At 42.1% G+C, this 27,032-nt stretch overlaps 2 protein-coding genes across 4 annotated transcripts; one reads left to right on the plus strand and one right to left on the minus strand.

The window, feature by feature from the left end:
- The first annotated feature begins 2,264 nt into the window (after nucleotides 1–2,264).
- LOC120040933 (corepressor interacting with RBPJ 1-like) lies at nucleotides 2,265–7,036 on the plus strand. 2 transcript variants are annotated; one of them, XM_038985917.1, is made up of 7 exons: nucleotides 2,265–2,485; nucleotides 2,833–3,097; nucleotides 3,205–3,342; nucleotides 3,485–3,546; nucleotides 3,668–3,757; nucleotides 3,863–3,955; nucleotides 5,685–7,036. In XM_038985917.1, exons 1-7 carry the CDS (start codon nucleotides 2,483–2,485, stop codon nucleotides 5,733–5,735), a joined length of 702 nt encoding a protein of 233 aa, XP_038841845.1. In that variant the 5' UTR covers nucleotides 2,265–2,482; the 3' UTR covers nucleotides 5,736–7,036. The 2 variants fall into 2 exon arrangements, with proteins under 2 accessions (XP_038841845.1, XP_038841846.1); XM_038985918.1 differs by lacking the exon at nucleotides 3,863–3,955.
- A 350-nt stretch (nucleotides 7,037–7,386) lies between these two features.
- Nucleotides 7,387–17,316, minus strand: LOC120040931 (protein RD3-like). Of its 2 annotated transcripts, none has more exons than XM_038985914.1 (3): nucleotides 17,184–17,316; nucleotides 10,483–10,804; nucleotides 7,387–8,199 (listed from the first exon to the last, which is right to left on the minus strand). In XM_038985914.1, exons 2-3 carry the CDS (start codon nucleotides 10,773–10,775, stop codon nucleotides 7,842–7,844), a joined length of 651 nt encoding a protein of 216 aa, XP_038841842.1. In that variant the 5' UTR covers nucleotides 10,776–10,804; nucleotides 17,184–17,316; the 3' UTR covers nucleotides 7,387–7,841. The 2 variants fall into 2 exon arrangements, with proteins under 2 accessions (XP_038841842.1, XP_038841843.1); XM_038985915.1 differs by having other exon boundaries at nucleotides 10,483–10,809.
- Between the last annotated feature and the right edge of the window lie 9,716 nt (nucleotides 17,317–27,032).

Below are 27,032 nucleotides of genomic sequence, written 5' to 3' on the forward strand. Positions count from 1 at the left end.
CCAGTATCCTCACTGCTAAAGTGGAGTTGAGTGTCTTTGATTTTCATTTCACCGTCTAAGTTTTTTCAAATACAGAAAGTCAATTGAAATCTGACATGTCCAATTAAAAACCGGATAGTATACATGTCACATGGATTCAGAATAAATGGGGCATGAGAAAGAAAGCCACTGAGAGATTTAGGATACATAAGCTTTCTTTATTTCTTTCACTTCTTATTGTAACCTCTTAATGCTAGTTACATAATGGATATAGTCAGTTTCTCTAAATCCCTGCACCTAGGACTAACAATTGGTACTTAGTGATTCAGATTACAAGTATGTCATTATACACTGAGTGTACAAAACATTAAGAACACTTTCATCATATTGAGTTGCACCCCCCCCCTTTCCCTCAGAATAGCCTCAATTTGTTGGGTCATGGACTCTACAAGGTGTCGAAAGCGTTCCACAGGGATGCTGGTCCATGTTGACTCCAATGCTTGACACCAAAGGTGTTCAATGGGGTTGAGGTCAGGGCTCTGTGCAGGCCAGTTAAGTTCTTCCACACCAATCTCGACCAACCACTTCTGTATGTACCTCGCTTTGTGCACGGGGTTATTGTCATGCTGAAACAGGAATGTGCCTTCACCAAAATGTTGCCACAAAGTTGGAAGCACAGAATCGTCTAGAATGTCATTGTATGCTGTAGCATTAAAATTTCCCACAGTTGTGTCAAGTTGGCTGGGTGTCCTTTAGGTGGTGGACCATTCTTGATACACATGGGAGACTGTTGAGTGTGAAAAACCCAGCAGCGTTGCAATTCTCAACACAAACCAGTGCGCCTGGCACCTACTACCATACCCCGTTCAAAGGCACTTAAATATTTTGTCTTGCCTTTTCACCCTCTGAATGGCACACATACACAATCCATGTCTCAATTGCCTCAAGGATGAAACAAAATCCTTCTTTAACCTGTCTCCTCCCCTTCATCTACACTGATTTGAAGTGGATTTAACAAGTTACATCAATAAGGGATCATAGCATTCACCTGGTCAGTCTATGTCATGGAAAGAGCAGGTATTTATAATGTTTTGTACACTCAGGCTATATCGCAACCGTTTTGTTGAATAAAGCTAAAGTGATACCTGAAAATGCAGGAGGAAAATAGTCAACAATAGTTCCTGTACATAGACCATTGTAGCAGGTAAAGATGAAACTGGCTACCTGGCTACCTGGCTCAAAAGATGCTTGTCTAACATCTCATTCCAAAATCATGGGCATTAAAATGGAGTTGGTCCCACCTTTGTTGCTATAACAGCTTACTTTTGGCCATGTAGTGTAGCTAGATAAAAGTAGTACATTTGGCTGATGTAGTAGCCTATGTGTGATTTAGATGTAATGCTTAGAACACCAGCAGGCAATACATTTTTTTTTTAAATGCTTGATATGACATAAACTTTTTTGTTACAGAAAACGAATATGTATTACATTTTTGTTAATGTATAAATATTTATACTGTAATTTATGAATATGGTTTTATACAATATAAGAGTGACTGTGTGTGTTCTTTGACATGATTCCATTGCATTATCACCATCAACATTCTTTCCACAATCAGAACGTAGAAGGCGTGATGGAGTGTTGTACATTTTCAAGGGCCAAGACCCATGCACTAATTGTGCTTTCAAGACAATCAGAGCTCTAGAAAGATACCAGAGAGTCGGATGACCATTCAAAACGAATTTTCCCAGTCGGAGCTCGTTTTTTTCATCGTTTCCAGTTGTCGTGAACTAATGCATTGTTCAAAACAACTGAGAACTCGGAACTGGGAACTCGGGCATTTCCGACTTCCACTTCAGTTGCAACACTGAAGTCGCAAATATGACATTTCCGAGTTCTCAGTTGATTTGAACAAGGCATAATGATTCTTCATCCTTTGACCACATAGACCGCAATTTGTCAGTGGATGACACGTCCGATGATTTGGCACGCAATCATTGGTTGTTGCGTCTCCTCGCCTAGCTATGGAACGCGCTCCCAAATTCCATGTTTTATTATGAGTTTCTTATTTTTAATTGAGAAATTTTAAATAAACTATGAGAGGTCAGGTTTATTCTGTATGAAGAGCATAAAATATGTCACATAATTATTTTGTGTATTCAGAACTCGTGTATCCTATCAGAGACAGGTATTTTCTCTCTTTCTGTTTGAATTATTACCTTGCTACCAAGCCATCAAAAGCAAAAATAACGTGTCCGCAACGAGGTTTAAAAATATTGTGGTGTTCCTTTAATAAATTAACGGTGCATTGTGGGATGTAAAATGGCTCCATGGTGTTGTCAGCAAACTAGCCAACTCTTACAGCCATAACGTTACATTTACAAATAACTACCGTCGATGAAGCATTGCTATTAATTGCTGAATAGTAGTATAGAGAATATAGCTTTGAGAATCAACAACTTTTATTGCATTCACCTCTTTTTTCGTCGAGACAACAGCCACCATGGTAAGTACCTAGCGAGCTACCGTGCTAGCCTTCTTCACTTCCGTTAACGTTATATGCAACTTGCTATTACATATGAGCGCTAACGTTAGCTAGCTAGCTAACTTGTCAGTGCAATTAGTAAGCCACCTTGCCGAAATTCACCAGTGTCGATCTGATGGTTGACAACCGGAGAGAGTTATCGCCAACTTTATCCTAACTCCAATCTGCATGAACGGCTAGGCTAACTAATTTAGCCTACTGATCTGCTCTGTCTCGGTTTGTAAACTCAGACGAGCTTATGATCGAGGTTTGGCCTCACAATGCAAACTGACTTACAAGGCGTTCTCCTTTACTTTCTTTTTTGTTAGTCTGCCAACGTAGACAAAGTGAGAAGTCAGTCCAGCACAAGAAGAGATGATAGAAGAAGTACTGAGTCCTCCACAAGAAGAGATGACATTAGAAGAGATGACAAAAGATGTACAGAGACTGCCAGAAGAAGAGATGACCGAAGAAGTACTGAGACTGCCAGAAGAAGATATGACCGAAGAAGTACTGAGACTGCCACAAGAAGAGATGCCCGAAGAAGTACTGAGACTGCCATAGGAAGAGATGACAGAAGAACAACAAGTACAGGTAATTTAATCGTCAGTGGTGCTCACTTATCAGCTGAAATTACCTGTGTATGCCTACCTTGAAGTCATGGATAACACACACTGTGCTTCTGTATTTTTCTATTGAAGGGAAAGAAAAAATTAAAAGGAAAAGCCGCAGTAGATCGTCATCTTCTTCCTCATCCAGCTCATCCTCGTCATCGGGATCCTCTTCATCATCCTCATCCCGCTCCTCGTCTGGCAGTAGGAGTAGTTCGAGCAGCAGTGGTGAGTGTGCCAGTACATGTACCGTAGTTGTTAAGACGCAAATGTATCTGAAATATTGTCTATTTTATTTATATAAATATACAAATAGCAGTTAAAGCCTGATGAACAGTGTCTCAGTTAGATTTTGCAATCTCCTTTCTAGATTCCCACAGCAAGTCCAGAAAGAATTCTAAGAAAAGGAAAAAGGAAAAACAACTCAAAAAGGTAAATATTCATTAGTTTTCAGTAGCTACTTATTTTGTTGGTGTAGTCTGTACCGTGTTAGATATCAAATGGTAATTTTAAGATATTTCAAATATGCTCTGTTTTCACTCTGTTTTAATAGAAAGGGAAAAGGGAGAAAAAGCTTAAACGGAAGAAGGACAAGAAAATGAAGACGGAGGAGGAAAGCCCTGGACCTATTCAGATATCCAAGGTAGAAAACATTTGAGGCTATTTATCCTAAAGGAAGTGCGCTACAGACATACCTGTAGTTTGAAGCTGTCTGAAAGCTGTCATTTTGAAATGAATTGTCTTTCAGTATTTAAAAGAGAGAAAGAGAAAAAGCAAGTTCAGCATGATTTCAGGAAAGAAGATAAAAATGAAATTGAAGAAGTCAAAGAAAGACAAGCTGGTGAGTATGCCATGATGGTTTTTACTGGCAATGATTGTGGTATGTGAAGGTTGTTTACCGACCTTAGAATCAGTGAAATCAACTAAGTCGACTCGCTCTTGATGCTAGAGTCTGCTAAACGTGTGTGTGTGTGGTATGTATGCATGCATACATACATGCATACAATACCAGTCAAAAGTTTGGACACCTACGCATTCAAGGGTTCTTTATTTTTACAATTTTCTACATTGTAGAATAATAGTGAAGACATCAAAACTATGAAATAACACATGGAATCATGTAGCAAGCAGAAAAGTGTAAAACAAATAAATACATTTTAGATTTTTCAAAGTAGCCACCCTTTGCCTTGATGTCAACTTTGCACACTCTTGGCATTCTCTCAACCAGCTTCACCTTGAATGCTTTTCCAACTGTCTTGAAGGAGTTCCAACATATGCTGAGCACTTGTTGGCTGCTTTTCCTTCACTCTGCGGTCCTATTCATCCCAAACCATCTGAATTGGGTGGAGGTTGGTTGATTGTGAAGGCCAGGTCATCTGATGCAGCACTCCATCACTCTCCTTCTTGGTGAAATAGCCCTTACACAGCCTAGAGGTGTGTTGGGTCATTGTTGTGATAAAAAGAAACAATAGTTCCACTAAGCGCAAACCAAATGGAATGGCGTATCGCTGCAGAATGCTGTGGTAGTCATGCTGGTTAACCTTGAATTCTAAATTACATCACAGACAGTGTCACCAGCAAAGCACCATCACACCACCTCCTCCATGCTTGACGGTGGGAACCACACATGCGGAGATCATCCGTTCACCTACTCTGCGTCTCACAAAGACATGGCAGTTGGAACCAAAAATGTCAAATTTGGACTCATCAAACCAAAGAACAGATTTCCACCGGTCTAATGTCCATTGCTTGTGTTTCTTGGCCCAAGCAAGTCTCTTTTCTTCTTGGTGTCCTTTAGTAGTGGTTTCTTTGCAGAAATTCGACTATGAAGACCTGATTTCACGCAGCCTCCTCTAAACAGTTGATGTTGAGATGTCTGTTACTTGAACTCTGAAGCATTTATTTGGATCTAATTTCTGAGGCTGGTAACTCTAATGAACTTATCCTCTGCAGAGAAGGTAACTCTGGGTCTTCCTTTCCTGTGGCAGTCCCCGTGAGAGCCAGTTTCATCAGTGCTTGATGGTTTTTGCGACTGCACTTCAAGAAACTTTCAAAGCTCTTGATATTTTCCTGATTGACTGACCTTCATGTCTTAAAGTAAGGATGGATTGTCATTTCTCTTTGCTTATTTGAGCTGTTCTTGCCATAATATGGACTTGGTCTTTTACCAAATAGTGCTATCTTCTGTATAACACCCCTACCATGTCACAACACAGCTGATTGGCTCAAATGCATTAAGAAGGAAAGCAATTCCACAAATTAACTTTTAACAAGGCACAATTGTTAATTAAAATGCATTCCAGGTGACTACCTCATGGAGCTGGTTGAGAGAATGCCAAGAGTGTGCAAAGCTGTCAAGGAAAATGGTGGCTACTTTGGAAAATCTCAAATCTATTTTGATTTATTAACACTTCTTTTGGTTACTACATGATTCCGTATGTGTTATTTCATAGTTTTGATGTCTTCCCTATTATTCTACAATGTAGAAAATAGTAAAAATAAAGAAAAACCTTTGAATGAGTAGGTGTCCACTTTTGACTTTTGTGTGTGTGTGTTTATTTTTTCAACAGAGAGACAAGAATCGCGCAGAACTGCTTGAATTCCTCAACTCCACGTTGTAATGCATGGACCGTCACCGTTAGTTGCGTTCCAGAATCTTCCACTTTTTTCCAGAACAGAACTCAGGGAAAGAACCCATGTGATAAAGCTCTGAAATAAAATACATTTTTTGGTTTATTATCACAGGAAGAGATTGGGGATATGGCCCAGGTTGTTTGAAAATGTCAGTAAAAGCCATGTCTCGGAATTTGACTTGTATCTCTTGTAGAAAAAATGTGCTGTCACCTGGTTGCCGGCGCCTTTCTGTAGACTTTGTAACCGAAGTCTGTGTTTTGATTTTTAGAACTGTAATTTTTACTATAATATTGAAGGAGCCAGTCGCTGACTTTTTGTCTATGTTTGCTAAGCAAGAAAGTGTTGCTGTGGTGGAATTTACTGTCATCCGCAAAGATCTTAGTGATGAACAACCTACCCGAGTTCAAATTGTATTTGTTTTCTTTGGGATTGATCAAAGGGGCTATCTGCTGTTGCTAAATCAATTTTTAGATTTAAATGAATGATATACTCATTTATTCTCGAAGAATATAACTTATCGATGCCTAACTGTCGTACCCCACCAGGGCCCAAAATATAAGCTTGTTTTAAATGTAAACAAACACTATATAACCTTAAAACATAGTTTTAACCATCATTTGGCTGTCATGGATGGTCAGTCCTTGTTTTCATAGCGCTGTCCATGAGTTTAAGAGTTATCCAATTCCTCCAGACCCATAGCTGAGCTATGTACCTAATCAATGGCGGGGTGTCTGCTTTGTTATTGTTTCGAACTGCAGATTTCCCCCTTTAAGCATGCCTGGAACAAAGGAAAAGTGCCAACTCTGTCCATTTTTCACTCCAGGCAGGCTCAAATGCTCAAAGTATTTGAAATCAAATACAATTTGAACCCAGATGTGATGAACAGAGATTTGTGTAAGCTTCATTGTATTGTAATCTGTCAAATAAAACACCAGTCTGGCATTGCATTGTTTGATGATCTTATGTTTTAAAGAACGGACCAAACTGTCCTGCAGCTAACTCTCGACCGTATCCCCTGGAATTGTATTTCTTTAATGGTTGGTGTTTAAGACATCTATATTTGATATATCAGAGTCGTCAATAGAATGTACAACTCTGAGACCCGTAACTGGATGTCATCCCATGTAATACTATGTAAATCAAATGTATTTTGGATGAGTGTTATACTTTGTGAAGGCAACTTGATTTGTGACAGTCCACTCAATACAACAGCTCTTTTCTCAACAGCAATAAACTGCTGCTGTTATACTCTACAGTAGTGATGTGCAATGTTCCGGTACAAAACATCCATTCCCTTTGTGTGTGAATTATTGCTGCCATTGTGAAACTTTTGTGAGATAGTTTGTCCTGTATCTAGGATTTGTCCATTTTCTTAGACACAGCAAATAGCCCAGGCTCCTGGATATTAGTTGCTATGCAATAAAACAGTGCCTATATACTTACCCCTTAGAAAATGTGGATTTTCTGCTTTTCTCTTGAGAAAATGCCATAAGAAAGTGATGGGCTTTCAGAATATTTGTACAGAAATAAGTCAATAGCAATGAAGGAAGACTGACAACACAGACGTGAATCAAGATGCGCTGTATTCCAACTGTAAAGAATTAGAAGATCGATACAATTTCATAGTGTAATAGAGAAGTCAGTGATTATTTTATTTATTTTTTTGCTATAAAATGGTCTAAAGCATCACTTCCCTTTTACAGTTCTAAAAATGTCACAGAACTTCTTGTTAATTGCTTTTAATGTAAGTATCATTGGTTAATTTGTTTTAAGTATAAATAGTTACCAAGTATTAAGTTGAAAAGGCACTGAAAATCTATAATTTACAAGACAAAGATTTCAAAAACAGTACAGCAAATAAGGTGTCTGACAATCTCATTGTGAAATATTCTAAGCATAGCTCCCCAGTCAAAAGCATTCAATAGGGATCACCCCATACTGCCAAAAGAGAGGATGGGAGAGATGTCTCCTATTTCTCCCCATTCTTGTGCAAAGCAGACTGGGCAGGTTCCGGGAGGATTATTATAGGCTACATCTCACTAGCTTCTCTCCATCCCCCACTGAACCACAACACTGTCTTGTGGATCCCCAGCTCAGATGGCCTTGGTAGTGTAAAGCCCTTTGTGTCTGAAGTGAGGCATGCTCCTAACCCTCTGGGCCCTGTCAGCCCTCTCTTCCAGCGCCTTCTCCACGTCTTCCGACACCGTCTTCAGCTCGCCCTCCCCCCTGGTCGAGGTCAGGCCCACTGTGCTGCCAAAGGGGTTAATTTTGATGCGCGACTTGAAGTTCATGAGAGACATGCTCATGGCCCGCTTGTTGTTCCACTGGCGCGAGAGCCGCTGTGCCTCCTGCTCCTCCCTCAGGCGGTCCAGGGCCTCGAGGATGACAGAGCGGAAAAGGGCCGACACCTCCTGCATCTCTGGCTCGTTCTCAGTCACCACCTGGCGGAACCTGGACGTCAGGTAGGGAACAAGGAAAGAGAGAGAAGTCACATCAGTCTCAGCTGGGGTTGCAAAATTCCTGGAACTCTCCATATATTCCCTGGTTTTCCTGAAATCCTGGATGGACAATTACGGATTTCCTGCTTATTCCCTCCTGATTTCGGGGAAACCAGGGAATTTATTGAAAGATCCAGGAATTTTGAAACCCTGAACCCTCAGCTATGTGTGACTGGTCGGGTTTCGAACACAAGTTTCCTTTGCGCTACATGACTGTTAGGTTAGCCCCTTGAGCTCCAGCCAAGGAATTAACTCAGGGAGCCAACGCAGGTCTTCATGTTGCTGGCCAGGGTTCAAATCCGGGTATCTTGCACACCACAATACTTTTTAAGGCCACTGAGCTAAAGCCTAGGCATTGATACAAGGAGCCAACACAAGTCTTCAAGCTCAGGTACTCATCACGCGAGCATGGTTCCCAACCAGCCCCAATACACATGCATCTGGATTGATGGATGTTTCATCTGTGGATTTTAAAATGGTACAAACCAAGAGACCTTTAGCCACCCGCTATAATCAATAGCTTTGTTTCACTTTGCCTGGTTATAGTTTCAGGGGAAAAACTGTGTGCGCATCCACTTTTACTCATGGAGGGGTCAAAGGAGCGTACATTTGAAACGCTTGGGAAGGGGATGAGCGCGGGCTATTCCACTCACCAGCTTATACCATTCTCACTGTACCACCACAACATGTGCTATCACTAATGCACTAGAAAAACATTTCTTCCAAAAAAGCCTATTATATAGGTAACTGCCAAAATAAAGGAAACACCAACATTAAGTGTTTTAGCAGGGTGTTAATAGGGCGTTAGGCCACCACGAGCCGCCAGAAAAGCTTTAATGCTCCTTGGCATAGAAGTGTCTGGAACTCTATTGAGGGATGCGACACCATTCTTCAATGAGAAATTCCATAATTTGGTGTTTTGTTGATGGTGGTGGAAAACACTTTCTCAGGCACCGCTCCAGAATCTCCCATAATTGTTCAATTGGGTTGAGATCTGGTGACTGAGACACACGCACAAACACACACACACACACCCTTTAAACCCCTTATGCTACTTTGCGACCCATCTTTCAAAGTCATTGAGATCTCTTCTTCTAGCCATGGAAGCCAAAATAATGGTCAACTGGGCATTTTTATACATGACCATAAGCATGATGGGATGTTAATTGCTTAATAAACTCAGAAAACCACACCTGTATTGAAAGCATGTGCTTCCATATACTTTGCATCCCTAATTCTCTCAAGTGTTTCCTTTATTTTGGCAGACCTGTATATCGGAAGAGCTTCTCTGCTTTTCCCCATGCTTTTGTGACATCAGTGCTCTCGAGTCCCTTGCCCATCAGCCAGTATAGCAGGTAGATAGCTAATGATGGCCCCTCTGTCTGCATGAACAGCAGGGCAGGGGGAGAGACAGGAAGGCCTGCCAACTAAAGCCACTTACTCCCCTCAAGACAAGGCTGATAAGTTCTTAGGATGCCTTTAAATAGACCAGCCCCCACCGGCCATTTACTCCTGTTGATTTGGCCGATTGGCCTCCAGTGTTTTCTGTTCTCTCCACCAACTCACTCTCTCTCTGCTTTTTCAATATTAATGTGGGTAAATTTTCTCTCCACAGAAGGAAAATCACCATCAAATATCTTAACTGTATCTCAACAGCTACTGTACATTATACTGCACGTCAAATGTGTTTTACAATGGTCCAGGAATAATGATCCTCTGCACATGTATAAAACCAGTGGGAGTTGATTAACCAGAAACCACCTCTCATTCCCCAATGGGCTTACTTCCAGTACCTGTGGTTAATATTCAATTATCACCTGACTGAGCCCTCGGATAACACCTAGGTCAGTACCACCTTTCCACATATGGATCAACTAGCACCAACTAACAATTAGTGCAAGACACCTGAGACAACCAATCGATAGCTTCACCTTTCTCAATTTGAACTGCTTTGTGCTGAGCAGGGTAGTGTTACTTTGGCATCAAATGGACTAAAACGGGAAGGGACTACCTAGAGTTGTTAAATAAGAAATGCTCACTTTAGTTTTCCATTGCATGCCCTACTGAACACAACCTTGGTCAGAGGGTTGGTTCAGGGAGTAAGAGGGTAATCTATCATGAGAACACCATCGAATCAATGGGGGTCAAGGGTTGGATAGATAACTTGACCAGACGGCCAGTGTAGATTATGTGGTTAAGTAAAGAAACAAATAAGGTCAAGACAAGGGTTCTTCACCTCAGTATGACAGTTCCACAGTAGGACGGATGCACCTTGGAGCACAGGTCCTCCAGGCCCAGCCTCTCGCCAGCCGACACATTGTAGGTGTTGCGTGGCGTGTTGACCAGCCAGGTGTAGTCCACGCCTGTCTGAAGGCGCCGATACTCGTTGTCCCTCTCACGCTGCGTCCTCTCTGCCTCCTTCAGCTGCCAGCTGAGCTCCAGCATCAGGGTGTCTGTGACAACGTAAGATGGGTCCCGCCGTGGACTCCGGTAGTCCGGCTCGCTGCTCCAACCGAACCACGAGGCCATCACCGCTGTTGCCTTGTCCCCCTTTTACCCTGTGCTTGCATGGGACGAACCAGAGCGTAAGAAGAGAACATGGCGCAATTCAATACATGGCATACAGTGCATTTGGGAAGTATTCAGACCCCTTGACTTTTTTCACATTTTGTTACGTTACAGCCTTATTCTGATTTTTTTTTTTTTTTTATGGAAATGTCATCAATCTACACACGATACCCCATAATGACAAAGCGGAAACAGAAATACCGTATATAAATAAGTATTCAGACTCTTTGCTATAAGACTTGAAATTGTGCTCAGGTGCATCCTGTTTCCATTGATCATCCTTGAAATGTTTCTACAACTTTGTTGGAGTCCACCTGTAGTAAATTAAATTGATTGGACATGATTTGAAAAGGCACACACATTTCTATATAAGGTCCCACAGTTGACAGTGCATGTCAGAGCTAAAACCAAGCCATGAGGTCAAAGGAATTGTCCGTAGAGCTCCGAGAAAGGATTGTGTTGAGGCACAGATCTGGGGAAGGGTACCAGAGCATTTCTGCAGCATTGAAGGACCCCAAGAACACAGTGGCCTCCATCATTCTTAAATGGAAGAAGTTTGGAATCACCAAGACTCTTCCTAGAGCTGTCCACCTGGCCAAACTGAGCAATCGGGGGAGATGGGCCTTGGTCAGGGAGGTGACCAAGAACCCGATGGTCACTCTGACAGAGCTCCAGAGTTCCTCTGTGGAGATGGTAGAACCTTCCAGAAGGACAACCATCTCTGCAGCACTCCACCAATCAGGCCTTTATGGTAGAGTGGCCAGACGGAAACCACTCCTCAGTAAAAGGCACATGACAGCCTGCATGGAGTTTGCCAAAAAGCACCTAAAGGACTCTCAGACCATGAGAAACAAGATGGTCTGGTCTGATGAAACCAAGATTGGACGCTTAGGTGCAAATGCCAAGCGCCATGTCTGGAGGAAACCTGGCACCATCCGTACGGTGAAGCATGGTAGTGGCAGCATCAACGACCCTAAGCACACAGCCAAGACAACGCAGGAGTGGCTTCGGGACACGTCTTTGAATGTCCTTGAGTGGCCAGAGTCCGGACTTGAACCCGATCGAACATCTCTGGAGACTTGAAAATAGCTGTGCAGCGATGCTCCCCATCCAACCTGACAGAGCTTGTGAGGATATGCAGAGATAAATAGCTTGTAACGTCATACCCAAGAAGACTTGAGACTGTAATCGCTGCCAAAGGTGCTTCAACAAAGTACTGTCTAAAGAGTTTGAATACTTATATAAATGTGATATTTCCGTTTTTTTTATTTTTTTTATATATTAGCAAAAATGTCTAAAAATCTGTTTTTGCTTTGTCATTATGATGTATTGTGTGTAGATTGATGAGGTTAAAAAACTATTTTTTCCAATTTAGAATAAGTGTAACGGTTGTCGAAGTCGTTCTCTTCCTCAGACGAGGAGGAGCATGGATCGGACCAACACGCAGAGTGGAAAGTGAACTGAACACTTACACATACAAAAACAACAAACGTGACAAAACCGAAAACAGTCCCGTGTGGCACGAACACTGACACGAGATACAAACACCCACAAAACACACGTGAAACCCAGGCTACCTAAGTATGATTCTCAATCAGGGACAACGATTGACAGCTGTCTCTGATTGAGAATCATACCCGGCCTAACACAAACATCCCAACATAGAAAATAACACATAGACAACCCACCCCAACTCACGCCCTGACCAACTAAATAAATACAAGAAAAAGGAAAAACAGGTCAGGAACGTGACATAACCCCCCCCTTAAGGTGCGAACTCCGGGCGCACCAGCATAAAGTCTAGGGGAGGGTCTGGGTGGGCGTCTGTCCACGGTGGCGGCTCTGGCGCTGGTCGTGGTCCCCACCCCACCATAGTCAAACCCCGCTTCCTTGGCCTCCTCCCAATGGCCACCCTCCAAATTAACCCCACTGGATTAAGGGGCAGCACCGGGCTGAGGGGCAGCTCCGGACTGAGGGGCAGCACCGGACTGAGGGGCAGCACCGGGCTGAGGGGAAACACCGGGCCGGCTCTGGCGGATCCTGGCTGGCCGGCTCTGGCGGATCCTGGCTGGCCGGCTCTGGCGGATCCTGGCTGGCGGACGGCTTTGGCTGAGCCTGTCTGGCGGACGGCTCTGGCTGATCCTGTCTGGCGGACGGCTCTGGCTGATCCTGTCTGGCGGACGGCTCTGGCTGATCCTGTCTGGCGGACGGCTCTAGCGGCTCCTGTCTGGCGGACGGCTCTAGCGGCTCCTGTCTGGCGGACGGCTCTAGCGGCTCTAGCGGCTCCTGTCTGGCGGACGGCTCTAGCGGCTCCTGTCTGGCGGACGGCTCTAGCGGCTCCTGTCTGGCGGACGGCTCTGAAGGCTCAGGACAGACGGGCGGCTTTGAAGCCTCAGTACAGACGGGCGGCTTTGAAGGCTCGGGACAGACAGACAGCGCTGGGCAGGCAGACAGTTCCGACAGCGCTGGGCAGGCAGGCAGCTCAGACAGCACTGGGCAGGCAGGCAGTTCAGACAGCGCTGGGCAGGCAGGCAGTTCAGACAGCGCTGGGCAGGCAGACAGTGCTGGGCAGGCAGACAGTTCAGACACTGGCTGCGCTGGAGAGGAGGAAAGCTCTGACAGCGCTGGACAGGTGGGAGCAACTGGAGAGAGAAGACGGAGAGACAGCCTGGTGCGGGGAGCTGCCACCGGAGGGCTGGTACGTGGAGGTGGCACCGGAAAAACCGGACCGTGAAGGAGGACACGCGCTCTTGAACACCGAGCCTGCCCAACCTTACCAGGTTGAATGGTCCCCGTAGCCCTGCCAGTGCGGCGAGGTGGAATAGCCCGCACTGGGCTATGCTGGCAAACCGGGGACACCATTTGTAAGGCTGGTGCCATGTATGCCGGCCCGAGGAGACGCACTGGAGGCCAGATGCGTTGGGCCGGCTTCATGACATCCGGCTCGATGCCCAACCTAGCCCTACCAGTGCGGCGAGGTGGAATAGCCCGCACTGGACTAAGCACGCGTACTGGGGACACCGTGCGCTTCACCGCATAACACGGTGTCTGACCAGTACGACGCCCTCTCACTCCACGGTAAGCACGGGGAGTTGGCTCAGGTATCCTACCCGGCTTTGCCACACTCCGCGTGTGCCCCCCCCCAAGACATTTTTGGGTCTGACTCTCGGGCTCCCAACCGCGTCGCCGCGCTGCCTCCTCATACCAGCGCCTCTCTGCCTTCGCTGCCTCCAACTCCGCCTTGGGACGGCGATATTCCCCTGGCTGAGCCCAGGGTCCTTTGCCGGTCAACTAAATGGAAATGGCACTGTACTGAAATACATTGCATAATTTTGATCTTAATTTTAATCCTAATCTTATAATCTTATATTTTGTATAAGAGAGGATTGTTAGTAATTTCTTGATATCGCTGGATAGATTGGGTGAATATCTAGATAGTCTGTTTAGCCTGGGTTGCGGTCACATCAATGTAACCCATGGGAGGTCACAGGTACTGTTGTGTACCTCGCTAGCTAATGGCGTTTTTTTGACAACCGTTTGGAAGCTGTCTCCCCCGGACAGGCTGTTATCACAGATAAAAAAAATATCCCCAAAGGGGAACAACACAGAGATAGTTGTATCTCACACACACACACACACTCCTGTTATTCAGGTGTCTATACAAGCAAAAGCCCATAATATCCCTTCACATCCACTATCATTGTGTTTGTGTTCCAAATGGCACCATATTCCCTACATAGTGCACTACTTCATGGATCAATCACAACCAAAGTTGCTTACTTCCAATTCATGTCAAACTCTTCAGGGTTGCCATGTCCATTAAAACTGAGGAGGTCAGGTTATACATTTGTACAATGAAAATACATAAGGAATTGTTTGTTATACGCATAATTAATCGAAATATAAGGAATTTGGCCATCAGTACCACTTCAAAAAAAGTATGTGCACTGTGTCGGCTTGATTTTTTCTTCTAGTTTTTTGGCGGGAGATTTTGATAACAACGTATCAAAATTTGTGTTGGTGTTGGTTTTGTTTTGTAAGTCATGTAGATTAAGAGTGTGTTTACAAACATATGCTTCAGGGGCGTATTGGACAGAGAGAGACAGCATGAGATAAATCCAATTATGTACACTGAACAAAAATATAAACGCAACATGTAAAGTGTTGGTCCCGTATTTCATGAGCTGAAATATAAGATCCCAGAAATGTTCCATTCACACAAAAAGTTTATTTCTCTCAAATTCTGTGCACACGTTTGTTTACATCCGTGATGGCGAGCATTTCTCCTTTGCCAAGATAATCCATTCACCTGACAGGTGTGGCATATAAAGAAGCTGATTACACAGAATGATCATTTAACAGGTGCACCTTGTTGCACCTTGTGGACAATAACAGGTACACCTTGTGGACAATAAAAGGCCACTCTGAAATGTGCAGTTTTGTCACACAACACAATGCCACAGATGTCTCAAGTTTTGAGGGAGTGTGCAATTGACATGCTGACTGCAGGAATGTCCACCAGAGCTCTTGCCAGAGAATTCAATGTTCATTTCTCTACCATAAGCCGCCCCAAGCGTCGTTATAGACAATTAGGCAGTTACTTCCAACCGGTCTCACAACCACAGACCACGTATGTGGCGTCGTGTGGGCGAGTGGTTTGCTGATGTCAACATTGTGAACAGAGTGGTGGCGGTGGGGTTATGGTATGGGCAGTCATAAGCTATGGACAGACAACAAATACAATTGCATTTTATCGATGGCAGTTTGAATGCACAGATCTACTTCGACGAGATCCTGAGGCCCATTGTCGTGCCATTCATCCGCTGGCATCACTTCATGGTTCAGCATTATAATGCCCGGCCCCATGTTGCAAGGATCTATACATAATTCCTGGAAGGTGAAAATGCCCCAGTTCTTCCATGGCCTGCATACACACCAGACATGTCACCCGTTGATCATGTTTGGGGTGCTCTGTACTGACATGTACAACATTATGTTATCCAACAGCATGTTATCCAACAATATCCAGGAACTTCGCACAGCCATTGAAGTGTGGGACAACATACCACAGGCCACAATCAACAGCCTGATCAACTCTCTGCGAAGGAGATGTGTCGCGCTGCATGAGGCAAATGGTGGTCACACCAGATGACTGGTTTTCTGATCCACGCACCTACCTACTTTTTTTTAAAGGTATGTGTGACCAACAGATGCATATCTGTATTCCCATATGTATGTGAAATCCATAGATCTGGGCCTAATGAATTTATTTCAATTGACTGATTTACTTATATGAACTGTAACTAAGTAAAATCTTTGAAATTGCTGCATTTTGCATTTATATTTTTGTTCCTTATATATAAACCCTGGATTACTGATGCTATGTATTGGTCATTGAGAGGCTTTGAAGCCACCGGTTGACCGTATTGGCACACCCCAGTAGGCGCAGTCCTCCATAGGAATTAATGGAATTTTACAGTATTTCAATAAAATGTATAAGTATTTTTGTTGTTGTAGTGGGGACAGTAATATCAGACATCTCAAAAAATTATACTTTAAGGAAAATGTTTTTATATATTTAAAAAATATATATTTGTATGTTTAGCTCACATAATATAATTTAAAGGTGCAATATGCAGAAATCGTTCTGCCATTTCCTAGTTGCTAAAATTTGAATAGTTCCACCTTATTTCAATTTATGTGACAAAACAAGTAGTCACTGCGTAGAGAATCATTGTACCATCTAAACTGCTGTGAAATATATTTTCCATAACCACAACATTTTTATTTTCAGTTGTTTGAAGCTGGTGTACAAAACCAAAAGTAAAATACTAAAAAGCGAAACGTACAAATGAGAAGCATAGACATAGCACACATAGAACATATCTACCTGTTGCTTATATGCCTCATTGGTCCTGATCTTTACACTCATAAGATCTGATCAAAATCGGTTCACAATGCCTCTTTTAATCGTCTACACCTGTCTGAAAATGTGGGCATTCTCAGATTGTGAACATGATCCGGACACAGGTTGCATGTCAGCACCAGCTATAAACACGGCTAATAATGTACTAATTAGCTCAAACACATGGAATTTTCTAGTTAATAGGCTTGCCTGTTATTTAATTGTCATGCAATTGTAGGTAGGTGTTATTAGATATAAGGTTAAAGATGTTCTCGTCTAATGTATAGTGCTTCTTTCTCAGACAGGAAATTCATACAACAAATACATTTATGTGACTATATTTCCCACTTTTAACACCCTGACTACCAGAAATCTCACTTGACACACAGTATTGTAGTCCATAGTGCTACTACAAATTTCCCCTTGAACTAAAACAAAGCATTTGATGAATAAACTCTGCTTACCTTAACTCTTGTTAGTCTCGGGACCTATAGCAGGAAGTGAATTCACAGTGGAGTGAATATATGATAAGCCCTTGGACCAAAAGACGGATGTAGAGAGAGAGAGAGATGTTAGTGAAAGACGTATTTCTGTCGGTCGCACGGGACTCTGATACTTCACAAGCAGGAGGGGGATTATCTGAGCACACACACTCTTAATCGGTCTTATACAGTAACCCCCACCCCTTTCTCTCTCTCACACACACACACACACACACACACACACACACACACACACACACACACACACACACACACACACACACACACACACACACACACACACACACACACACACACACACACACACACACCCGGGAGGCCTGGCCTGTTGTTTCATGTTCCAGGAGGTTGGGGGCACTGTCTCAAAGGGAAACAGCGGATCACAGCTCCTGATGAGGTGCTTGGTGAAGCCTCTTACGACTCCCTGTTGCCATAGCGATGCTCCTAAGCCTATTTGGCCTCAATAAGCTCTATCAGCTGAGAGGGAGGCAGAGAGATAAAAGGAGGGGGAAGAGAGAGAGATGACATGACAAGACAGCTTACCGATGGGTCGACCCAGACGCCTTTTAATAGCCCCTCGGAAGACTACAGTGCCCATTTTTGGCACTGGTAATTACTGATAATATGTTTACATTACTTATTTTATTAATCTCCCACCCTTTTATAAGTCAGAACAAAAAAAGACAGTTATAGGACACTGAAGCTTCTCTGAATATACGCCTCTCTTGCTCTATCCAGTGGTTGGCTGCATCATTACAATACAAAAAATTCAGCTCATTGCTATGTCACGTCAAAGGGGCGGTCCTTAGAAAAGCTGCTACAATGACAGCCTACCCCAGCCAAGCCCTAACGTGGACAACGCTGGGCCAATTGTGCACCGACCTATGGGACTCCCAATCACAGCCGGTTGTGATACAGCCTGGAATCAAACCAGGTTTGTAGTGACACCTCTAGCACTGAGATGCAATGCCTTTGACCGCTGCACCACTTGGGAGCCCCAAAACATTCTGACAGGCACAAAACATCCGTAAGAATCGATTTCGTACTATTAGCCACTCCTCTATTTTCTTGAATCAAGAAATGACAAATTTGACATATGAGCCTAACTGATCATCATGCTTTACTACTGCAAGTTAAACATTTCAGAATGTCCTAAAAGAGCCACAAGATGGCGCTTTCTTACTACAAAATCCTCCTCTGTGAACAATTTAAAACTGAATGACAATGATTAACAAAAATTCAGTCAATAACCCCCAGATTCTATGGGATGCTACCAAAGGTTTTATAAAAAATTATGCAACTGCATTTGTATCTCGGTTGAATACATCACAATTTAAGAAGATTTCAGAATTGGAAATATTGTTAACTGCGTTCTCAGCAAACACTCTTTACAGACCAGGTAGCTATTATTCTTTCCAAAGTCAAGACAGAACTTAATTTATTGATAAGACAGAGAGCAGAATTTGCCATCCATCGAGCTAGACTCAACCATTTCGTCCATGGTAATTGTCCTAGTTGTTTACTGGCCAACAAGCTATGCCGTAATGATCAATTAGCTGATATAGCAATTATTGAATCTGAAACAGGGGAATTACTATCAGAACAAAACATTTATCAATAAAGATTCTCCCGCTTATATAAAGAACTGTACAATTTTGATTGTAAGTCCACACCAATCCAGACTAAGTCCTTTATAAAGTATGAAACACACAGAGAATCTCACTGCTGACTGCTGATAGGTACTTATCACAGTGGGAAACAGTCCTTCTCTTGTTAGAACAAAAGCGGTGCCCGCTGGGTGCCAAACCGGCAGTGACGAACCTACCGATTCTACTTGCAACGCTTGAGAGCACTAACTTCCTTGTGGGGGAGCCAACAATTTAAAAACCTTTTTTAATGTCATTTTCTTCATAGGCTACAAGCACAGATAAGCCAGTCACACTTCATATGCAATGGGATGGTATGTGCACAGACGCAATGCGCACAACACAAAATACTTCCTCCAAGCTAGCTAACCACTGAATTTACATTATAATTCAATCACAATGGATTAATATGTTGCGCTTGCTAGTGAATATGCTAACGTGGCTAGCTAAACATTTGACTCTGGGCTGGCACTGGTAGTATGGGGTTATGGACAGTTAATGAAATAGTTTCTTTGTCATCTTTGCTAGGTAGTTATTTAGTTGTGGCCATCAAGCTAATGATACAAGGCTTTCTACAAAATAGCAACATTAGCGCAGATAGCTTGGAATCTAGACCATAAGCAATACACACGGATATGCACTGCAAAACAAAGCTACTGCCACTTTCTCATTTGAAGTATTTTAACAAGAGTGGCTGACGACTTCCAAGATCTTTGCTGTGTGAACACAAAAGAGATTGACTTCCAACACTCTGTTCAGAGGTGCTGTCGGCAAGTACTGTCGGCAGGCAAATGTTTGACAATCCTACTGTAACGGTGTCTGAGATTTAAAATAATTAATAAGAACTCCTCCTATCTCAACAGAGGAAGCCCCCTCGCTGGGAGCCCAAATCTCTCTAAATGAACTAAAAAGAGCATTGGATATTAATTAAAGCAAATCACCTGGCTGGGACAGTATTCCTCCTGAGGTCTATTGTTTTATTTTTTTATCAACTAGGTCCACTATGGCTCTTACACAGCCGTTCACAAAGGTTCATTTGGGAGATATAAATACGGCACTGATTTCACTTTTATAAAATAAAGGTAAGGATGCCACCCAGTGTTCTCACAGTGATAAACACAGAAATGCAACTGTTTTACAAAAGGTTGTTGTCCCGTCTCGAGACTTACAACCCAAAGTGGGTTTGTTCAAAAACGTTTATCCTCGGATAACCTCCGTTCAATATTACATATCTTAGACTCTTCATCAGAAACAACAGCTCCTTTGGCTGTATTTTCTCTCGATGCAGGAAAAGCTTTTGATAGACTAGAATGGTCATACACTACATGACCAAAAGTATGTGGACACGTCGAACATCTCATTCCAAAATCATGGGCATTAAAATGGAGTTGGTCCCACCTTTGCTCCTATAACAGCCTCCACCCTTCTGGGAAGGCTTTCCACTAGATGTTGGAACATTGCTGTGGGGACTTGCTTCCATTCAGCCACAAGAGCTTAGTGAGGTCTGGCACTTAGGTTGGGCGATTAGGCCTGGCTCGCAGTCGGCGTTCCAATTCATCCATAAGGAGTTCGATGGAGTTGAGGTCAGGGCTCTGTGCAGGCCAGTCAAGTTCTTCCACACTGATCTCGACAAACTATTTCTGTATGAACGTCGCTTTGTGCATGGGGGCATTGTCATGCTGAAACAGAAAAGGGCCTTCCCCAAACTGTTGCCACAAAGAAGCACAGAAGCCATGGATTACAGGCAACATATTTGCATTGAGCTAAAGGGTAGAGCTGCCGCTTTCAAGGAGCAGGACTCTAACCCGGAAGCTTACAAGAAATTCCGCTATACCCTCCAACGAACCATCAAACAGGAAAAGCGTCAATACAGGACTAAGATTGAATTGTACTACACCGGCTCTGACACTCGTTGGATGTGGCAGGGCTTGCAAACTATTACAGACTACAAAGGGAAGCACAGCCGCGAGCTGCCCAGTGACACAAGCATACCAGATGAGCTAAAGTACTTCTATGCTCACTTCGAGGCAAGTAACACTGAAGCATGCATTCCGGATGACAGTGTTATCATGCTCTCCGTAGCCGATGTGAGTAAGACCTTTAAATAGGTAAACATTCACAAGGCCGCAGGGCCAGACGAATTACCAGGACGTGTACTCCGAGCATGTGCTGACCAACTGGCAAGTGTCTTCACTGACATTTTCTACCTGTCCCTGACTGAGTCTGTAATACCAACATGTTTCAAGCAGATGATCAAAGTCCCTGTGCCCAAGAACACTAAAGTAACCTGCCTAAATGACTACCGACCCATAGCACTCACGTCGGAAGTCACTCAACACTGCCCTTTTCCACCTGGACAAATGGAACACCTATGTGAGAATGCTATTCATTGACTACAGCTCAGCGTTCAACACCATAGTGCCCTCAAAACTCATCACTAAGCTAAGGACCCTGTTACTAAACACCTCCCTCTGCAACTGGATCCTGGACTTCCTGACTGGCCGCCCCCAGGTGGTAAGGGTAGGTAACAACACATTCGCTGCGCTGATCCTCAACACGGGGGCCCCTCAGGGGTGCATGCTCATTCCCCTCCTGTACTCCCTGTTCACTCATGACTGCATGGCTAGGCACGACATGTTTGCAGAAGATACAACAGTGGTAGGCCTGATCACCAACAGTGATGAGACAGCCTATAGGGAGGTGGTCAGAGACCTGGCAGTGTGGTGCCCGGACAACAACCTCTCCCTCAACTTGATCAAGACAAAGGAGATTATTGTGGACTACAGGAAAAGGAGGACCGAGCACCCCCCCACTCTCATCGATGGGGCTGCAGTGGTGCAGGTTGAGAGCTTCAAGTTCCTTGGTGTCCACATTACCAACAAACTATCATGGTCCAAGCACACTAAGACAGTCATGAAGAGGGCACGACAAAGCCAATTCCCCATCAGGAGACTGAAAAGATTTGGCATGGGTCCTCAGATCCTCTACAGCTGCACCATCGAGAGCATCCTGGTTGCATCACTGCCTGGTATGGCAACTGCTTGGCCTTTGACCGCAAGGCAACACATAGTGTAGTGTGTATGGCCGAGTACATCACTGGGGCCAAGGTTCCTGCCATCCAGGACCTCTATACCAGGCGGTGTCAGAGGAAGGCTCTAAAAATTGTCAAAGACTCCGGCCACCCTAGTCATAGACTGTTCTCTCTGCTACCGCACGGCAAACGGTACCGTTTCAAACAAATGCATTAGGTCCAAAAGACTTCTTAACAGCTTCTACACCCAAGCCATAAGCCACAAGTTTCCTGAACAGCTAATCATAGTCACTTTAACTCTACCTACATGTACATATTACCTCAATTACCTCGACTAACCGGTGCCCCCGCACACTGACTCTGTACCAGTACCCCCTGTATATAGCCTCGCTATTTTTATTTTACTGCTGCTGGTTAATCATTTGTTACTTTTATTTTTTTTATTTACCTAACACTTTTTTTTAAAGCACTGTTGATTAAGGGCTTGTAAGTAAGCATTTCACTGTAAGGTGGATCTGTTGTATTCGGCGCATGTGACAAATACAATTTGATTTTTATTTATTTATTTATTTTTATTTTTTATTTTTTGGGGGGTGGATCAGCTTAATATTGCGGAAAGAATGTTGCTTCCAATGTAATTGTCTGCATCATTTCCAATCCCCCATATTTTTTGGGGTAAATATATATATCCATTCACGTATGCATACATATACACATATATACATACACATACCTACATAGACATACATACTTTTTTAAAGAGTATACCTTTATTATTATTCCCCGCAAACCCTACCACCGATCCCCCAATTGGAGTAAACTGATAAACATTTCTGTTTTTTACCTTCAATTTATACATCTTATACACATTTTACAGACACAGTCTACTTTATAATAGTTCTCTCTTGTTTGTTCTTAGTCCTTCCTCTATTTCTGTTGTCCATCCAGTTTGATTTCCACTTGTAACTGTGCTATTTCACAATAGCTCCGCACCTATACACATTTCACAGATCCCGTATGCCCTACATTGTTTATCTTGTTATTAGTCCCACCCTTCAGCTCCACTCAACCTTTCCCATCTATCTTCCAACATCATCCATTTCGGATTTTTATTTGCCATATATTTTTCAACTGTGCTGTGATGCTTCACAAAAGATTTGAATCTTCCTATTCTCATAGCTTCCACGGATTGTAAATTAAAAATAAACATTTTTGCTAAAATAATTATTATATTATTGATTGATTGACTATGGCTTTTCAAATCCCCCAGTATTGCTATCTGTAGCGTTAGTTCTACGCAAATGTTGCAATTCTTCAACCATTCCTGGACCTGTGACCAAAAACGAGCTACATGCGGACAATACCAAAATAAATGGTCTAATGACTCTGCCTCCTCACAGCAGAATCTACAGAGCTGGGAAGATTGTATCCCCCATATATATAACATTCTATTAGTTGCAAGAATTTTGTACAATAATTTAAATTGAAAAATTCGAAGTTTTGAATCCGGCGTTGTTTTGCGTATCAATTCATACACCATGTGCCATGGAATGGGTACATCGAAAATCTCTTCCCAACTATTTTGCAATTTATATGGCACAGCTGTAAGTTTTTTGGTCCTTAAATGAAATTGGTATATGTTTTTATTTATCACACTTTTCTTTAACCATTTATGTTCTTTAATATAAGGCCGACATACAAGTTCCTTACTTTTATCCCCTTCCACCTGCCTCTTCCATTTTTGTGGTAATGCTGCAATTAATTGGTTGTAATTTTGGGTAGAGCAGACATTTCCATATGTCTGTGTTAGCTGCATGTGTGACATTACTCCACCAGTCCTATTTATGATATCATTCACAAAAATTATACCTTTTTTAAAAATTTCTTCGATAAATACAGTTTTTTTATCAATTACTATATTTGAATTTAACCACAAGATTTGTTGTACTATTTGTTCCGTCCTTTCAGGTGGATTAAACTGAAATTGCAACCAACTTTCTAAGGCTTGTTTAAAAAATAAAGATATTTTGGAGATTATTTCCTTTTCAAGCAACCGAAAGTGAGCAGGTGTAATCTGAATAAAGGGAAAAAGGCCCTTCTTGAACATAGGATGAGACATTCGTACCAATCTACTAGAGAACCAGTTTGGATTTAAGTATAACTTTTGTATGACTGATGCCTTTAGTGAGAGGTCTAATGCTTTAATATTTAATAATTTCTGCCCTCCGAATTCATATTCGTTATATAAATAGGCCCTTTTAATTTTATCTGGCTTGCCGTTCCAAATAAAATTGAATATTTTTTGTTCATATAATTTAAAAAGCAGGTCACTAGGTGTAGGCAAAACCATAAGCAAATAGGTAAACTGTGATATGATTAAAGAGTTAATCAGGGTGATTTTCCCACAAATAGACAGGTATTTTCCTTTCCATGGTAGCAAGATCTTATCTATTTTTGCTAACTTTCTATAAAAATTTATTGGAGTGAGATCATTTCTTTCTTTTGGGATTTGTATACCGAGTATGTCCACATCACCGTCAGACCATTTAATTGGTAAACTACATGGCAATGTAAAATGTGTATTTTTTAGTGATCCAATACGTAATATGGTACATTTATCATAATTTGGTTTTAATCCAGAGAGGATAGCAAATGTATCTAGATCCTCTAAGAGGCCGTGGAGAGATTCTAGTTGTGGTTTTAAAAGAAAACATGAATCATCAGCGTACAATGACACCTTAGTTTTTAGGCCCTGGATTTCTAATCCCTTAATATTAATGTTTGATCTAATTTTAACAGCTAACATTTCGATGGCAATAATAAATAGATATGCCGATAGTGGACAACCTTGTTTTACTCCTCTAGATAGTTTAAAACTTTCTGAGATGTAGCCATTATTTACTATTTTACACCTAGGGTTACTATACATAATTTTTACCCATTTTATAAGAGATTCCCCAAAATTGAAATATTCTAGGCATTTATATATAAACTCCAGTCGTACTTTATCAAAAGCCTTTTCAAAATCAGCTATGAAAACCAGGCCTGGTGTCCCCGATATTTCATAGTGTTCTATTGTTTCCAGTACTTGCCTTATATTATCTCCAATGTATCGTCCATGTAAAAAACCTGTCTGATTAGGATGAATAATATCTGACAAAACTTTTTTTATTCTATGCGCCAAGCATTTTGCTAGGATTTTTGCATCACAACACTGAAGTGTAAGAGGTCTCCAATTTTTTAAATGGACTGGATCTTTATATATACCACTTGGGTCCTGTTTCAGTAATAATGATATCACACCTTCTTGTTGCGTGTCTGATAATCTATCATTTATATAGGAGTGGTTAAAACAAGCTAATAATGGTCCTTTGAGTATATCAAAAAAATGTTTGTATACTTCCACTGGTATGCCATCCAGTCCTGGAGTTTTCCCATCCTTAAAGGCCCCAATTGCATCAAGTAGTTCCTCCTCTGTAATTAGGCCTTCACATGAGTCTTTCTGTACAGATGTTAATTTTACATTATTATTAGGGAAAAAATCCATACAATTAGTTTCAGTTAGTGGAGATGGAGGAGCCTGAAACGAAAATATATTCTTAAAGTACTTTACTTCCTCTTTCAAAATATCATTTGGTGAATCATGCGTGACTCCATCATTTGTAACAAGTTTTAATACGTTTTTTTTGGTAGCATTTCTATATTGAAGATTGAAAAAGAATTTGGTGCATTTTTCCCCATATTCCATCCAGTTCGCTTTATTTTTGTAATATATTACACTGGATCTTTCTTGAATAAGTTCCTCCATTTCTTTTTGTTTTTCCTCTAACTTATTCTGTGCCTCTATGGTACCGTTTTTATTGTTATCTAACTGTACTGTTAGTCCTTCAATTTCCTTTGTTAATATGGACTCTTTTGATCGAAATTGCTTTTGTTTTATAGATGAGTACTGAATTGCATGGCCTCTAAAGCCACACTTAAAAGTGTCCCATACAATATGGGGATCTGCTGTACCTATGTTATGTCTAAAAAAGTCAGTTATAAATTCTTCTGTCCTAGTTCTAAACAATTTATCATCTAGTAGGCTTTGATTAAATTTCCAATATCCTCGCCCACGTGGAAATTCTGTAAGAGTAATATATATGCCAATTATGTGATGGTCCGACCGCATTCTGTCCCCTATCAAACACTTTTTAACTTTTGGTGCCAGAGAGAATGATATAAGAAAGTAGTCAAGGCGACTAGCTTGATTAAGCCTCCGCCATGTATATCTCACTAGGTCAGGGTATTTAAGTCTCCATATATCCACTAATTCCAATATATCCATGACATTCCTGATTTCCTTAAGTGCCTGAGGGTGATAGTTTGTAGTGTGATTTCCTTTCCGGTCCATAGAGGTATTTAAGACCGTATTAAAATCTCCCACTATAATAATAGAGTCTAGTGTTGCTTGTAGAGTTGATACATTCTTATATATATTGTCAAAGAAGCTTGGATCATCATTATTCGGACCGTATAGGTTAATAAGCCATATATGTTTATTGTCCAATAACATATTTAAAATAATCCATCTACCTTGAGGATCTGTTTGGACAAGTTGCACATTTGGATCAAAGTTATTATTAATTAAAACCATCACCCCTTTTGAATTTCTTTGCCCATGGGAGAAATATATTTCGCCCCCCCAGTTCTTTTTCCACAAAACTTCATCTAAAACTGTCGAATGGGTTTCCTGTAAACAGTAGATATTATAATCCTTCTCTTTTAGCCAGGTAAATACTGATCGTCTTTTCTTATTATCTGCTAAGCCATTACAATTGTAACTGGCTATACTTATTTCACCACTTACCATAATGAGACACACCTTTCAATTATTTTTATCAAAATATATGTTTGTAAACGTCCTATTAAAAAGTAACATAATGATTGAGTGTCTATATAGTTGTATCATGACATTTGCATCTCCACTAAGCAAACCTCCAATTGGTCCCCACTATTCCACCCGCCAAAAGCCCCCATCTCGAGTTGGGTTGTCATCCCAATGACCGGCAGACCACCCCCGACCCCCCGCATCGCACAGCCCCGGACCGACTGGGATCCATCCTTCGAAAAGTGCACACAGCGCCATCCACC

Source organism: Salvelinus namaycush, unplaced genomic scaffold (genome assembly GCF_016432855.1).
Source record: "Salvelinus namaycush isolate Seneca unplaced genomic scaffold, SaNama_1.0 Scaffold393, whole genome shotgun sequence".
NCBI classification, from domain to species: domain Eukaryota; kingdom Metazoa; phylum Chordata; class Actinopteri; order Salmoniformes; family Salmonidae; genus Salvelinus; species Salvelinus namaycush.

Bases quoted from the DNA above. Each gene is read 5' to 3' on its own strand.
- LOC120040933 (XM_038985917.1), top strand. The intron at 3,547-3,667 runs GTAAATATTCAT...CTGTTTTAATAG, and splicing joins AGGAAAAACAACTCAAAAAG to AAAGGGAAAAGGGAGAAAAA. The intron at 3,956-5,684 runs GTGAGTATGCCA...TTTTTTCAACAG, and splicing joins AGTCAAAGAAAGACAAGCTG to AGAGACAAGAATCGCGCAGA.
- LOC120040931 (XM_038985914.1), bottom strand. From the start codon at position 10,775: ATGGCCTCGTGGTTCGGTTGGAGCAGCGAGCCGGACTACCGGAGTCCA. The intron at 8,200-10,482 runs GTGAAGAACCCT...CCTGACGTCCAG, and splicing joins TGTGGAACTGTCATACTGAG to GTTCCGCCAGGTGGTGACTG.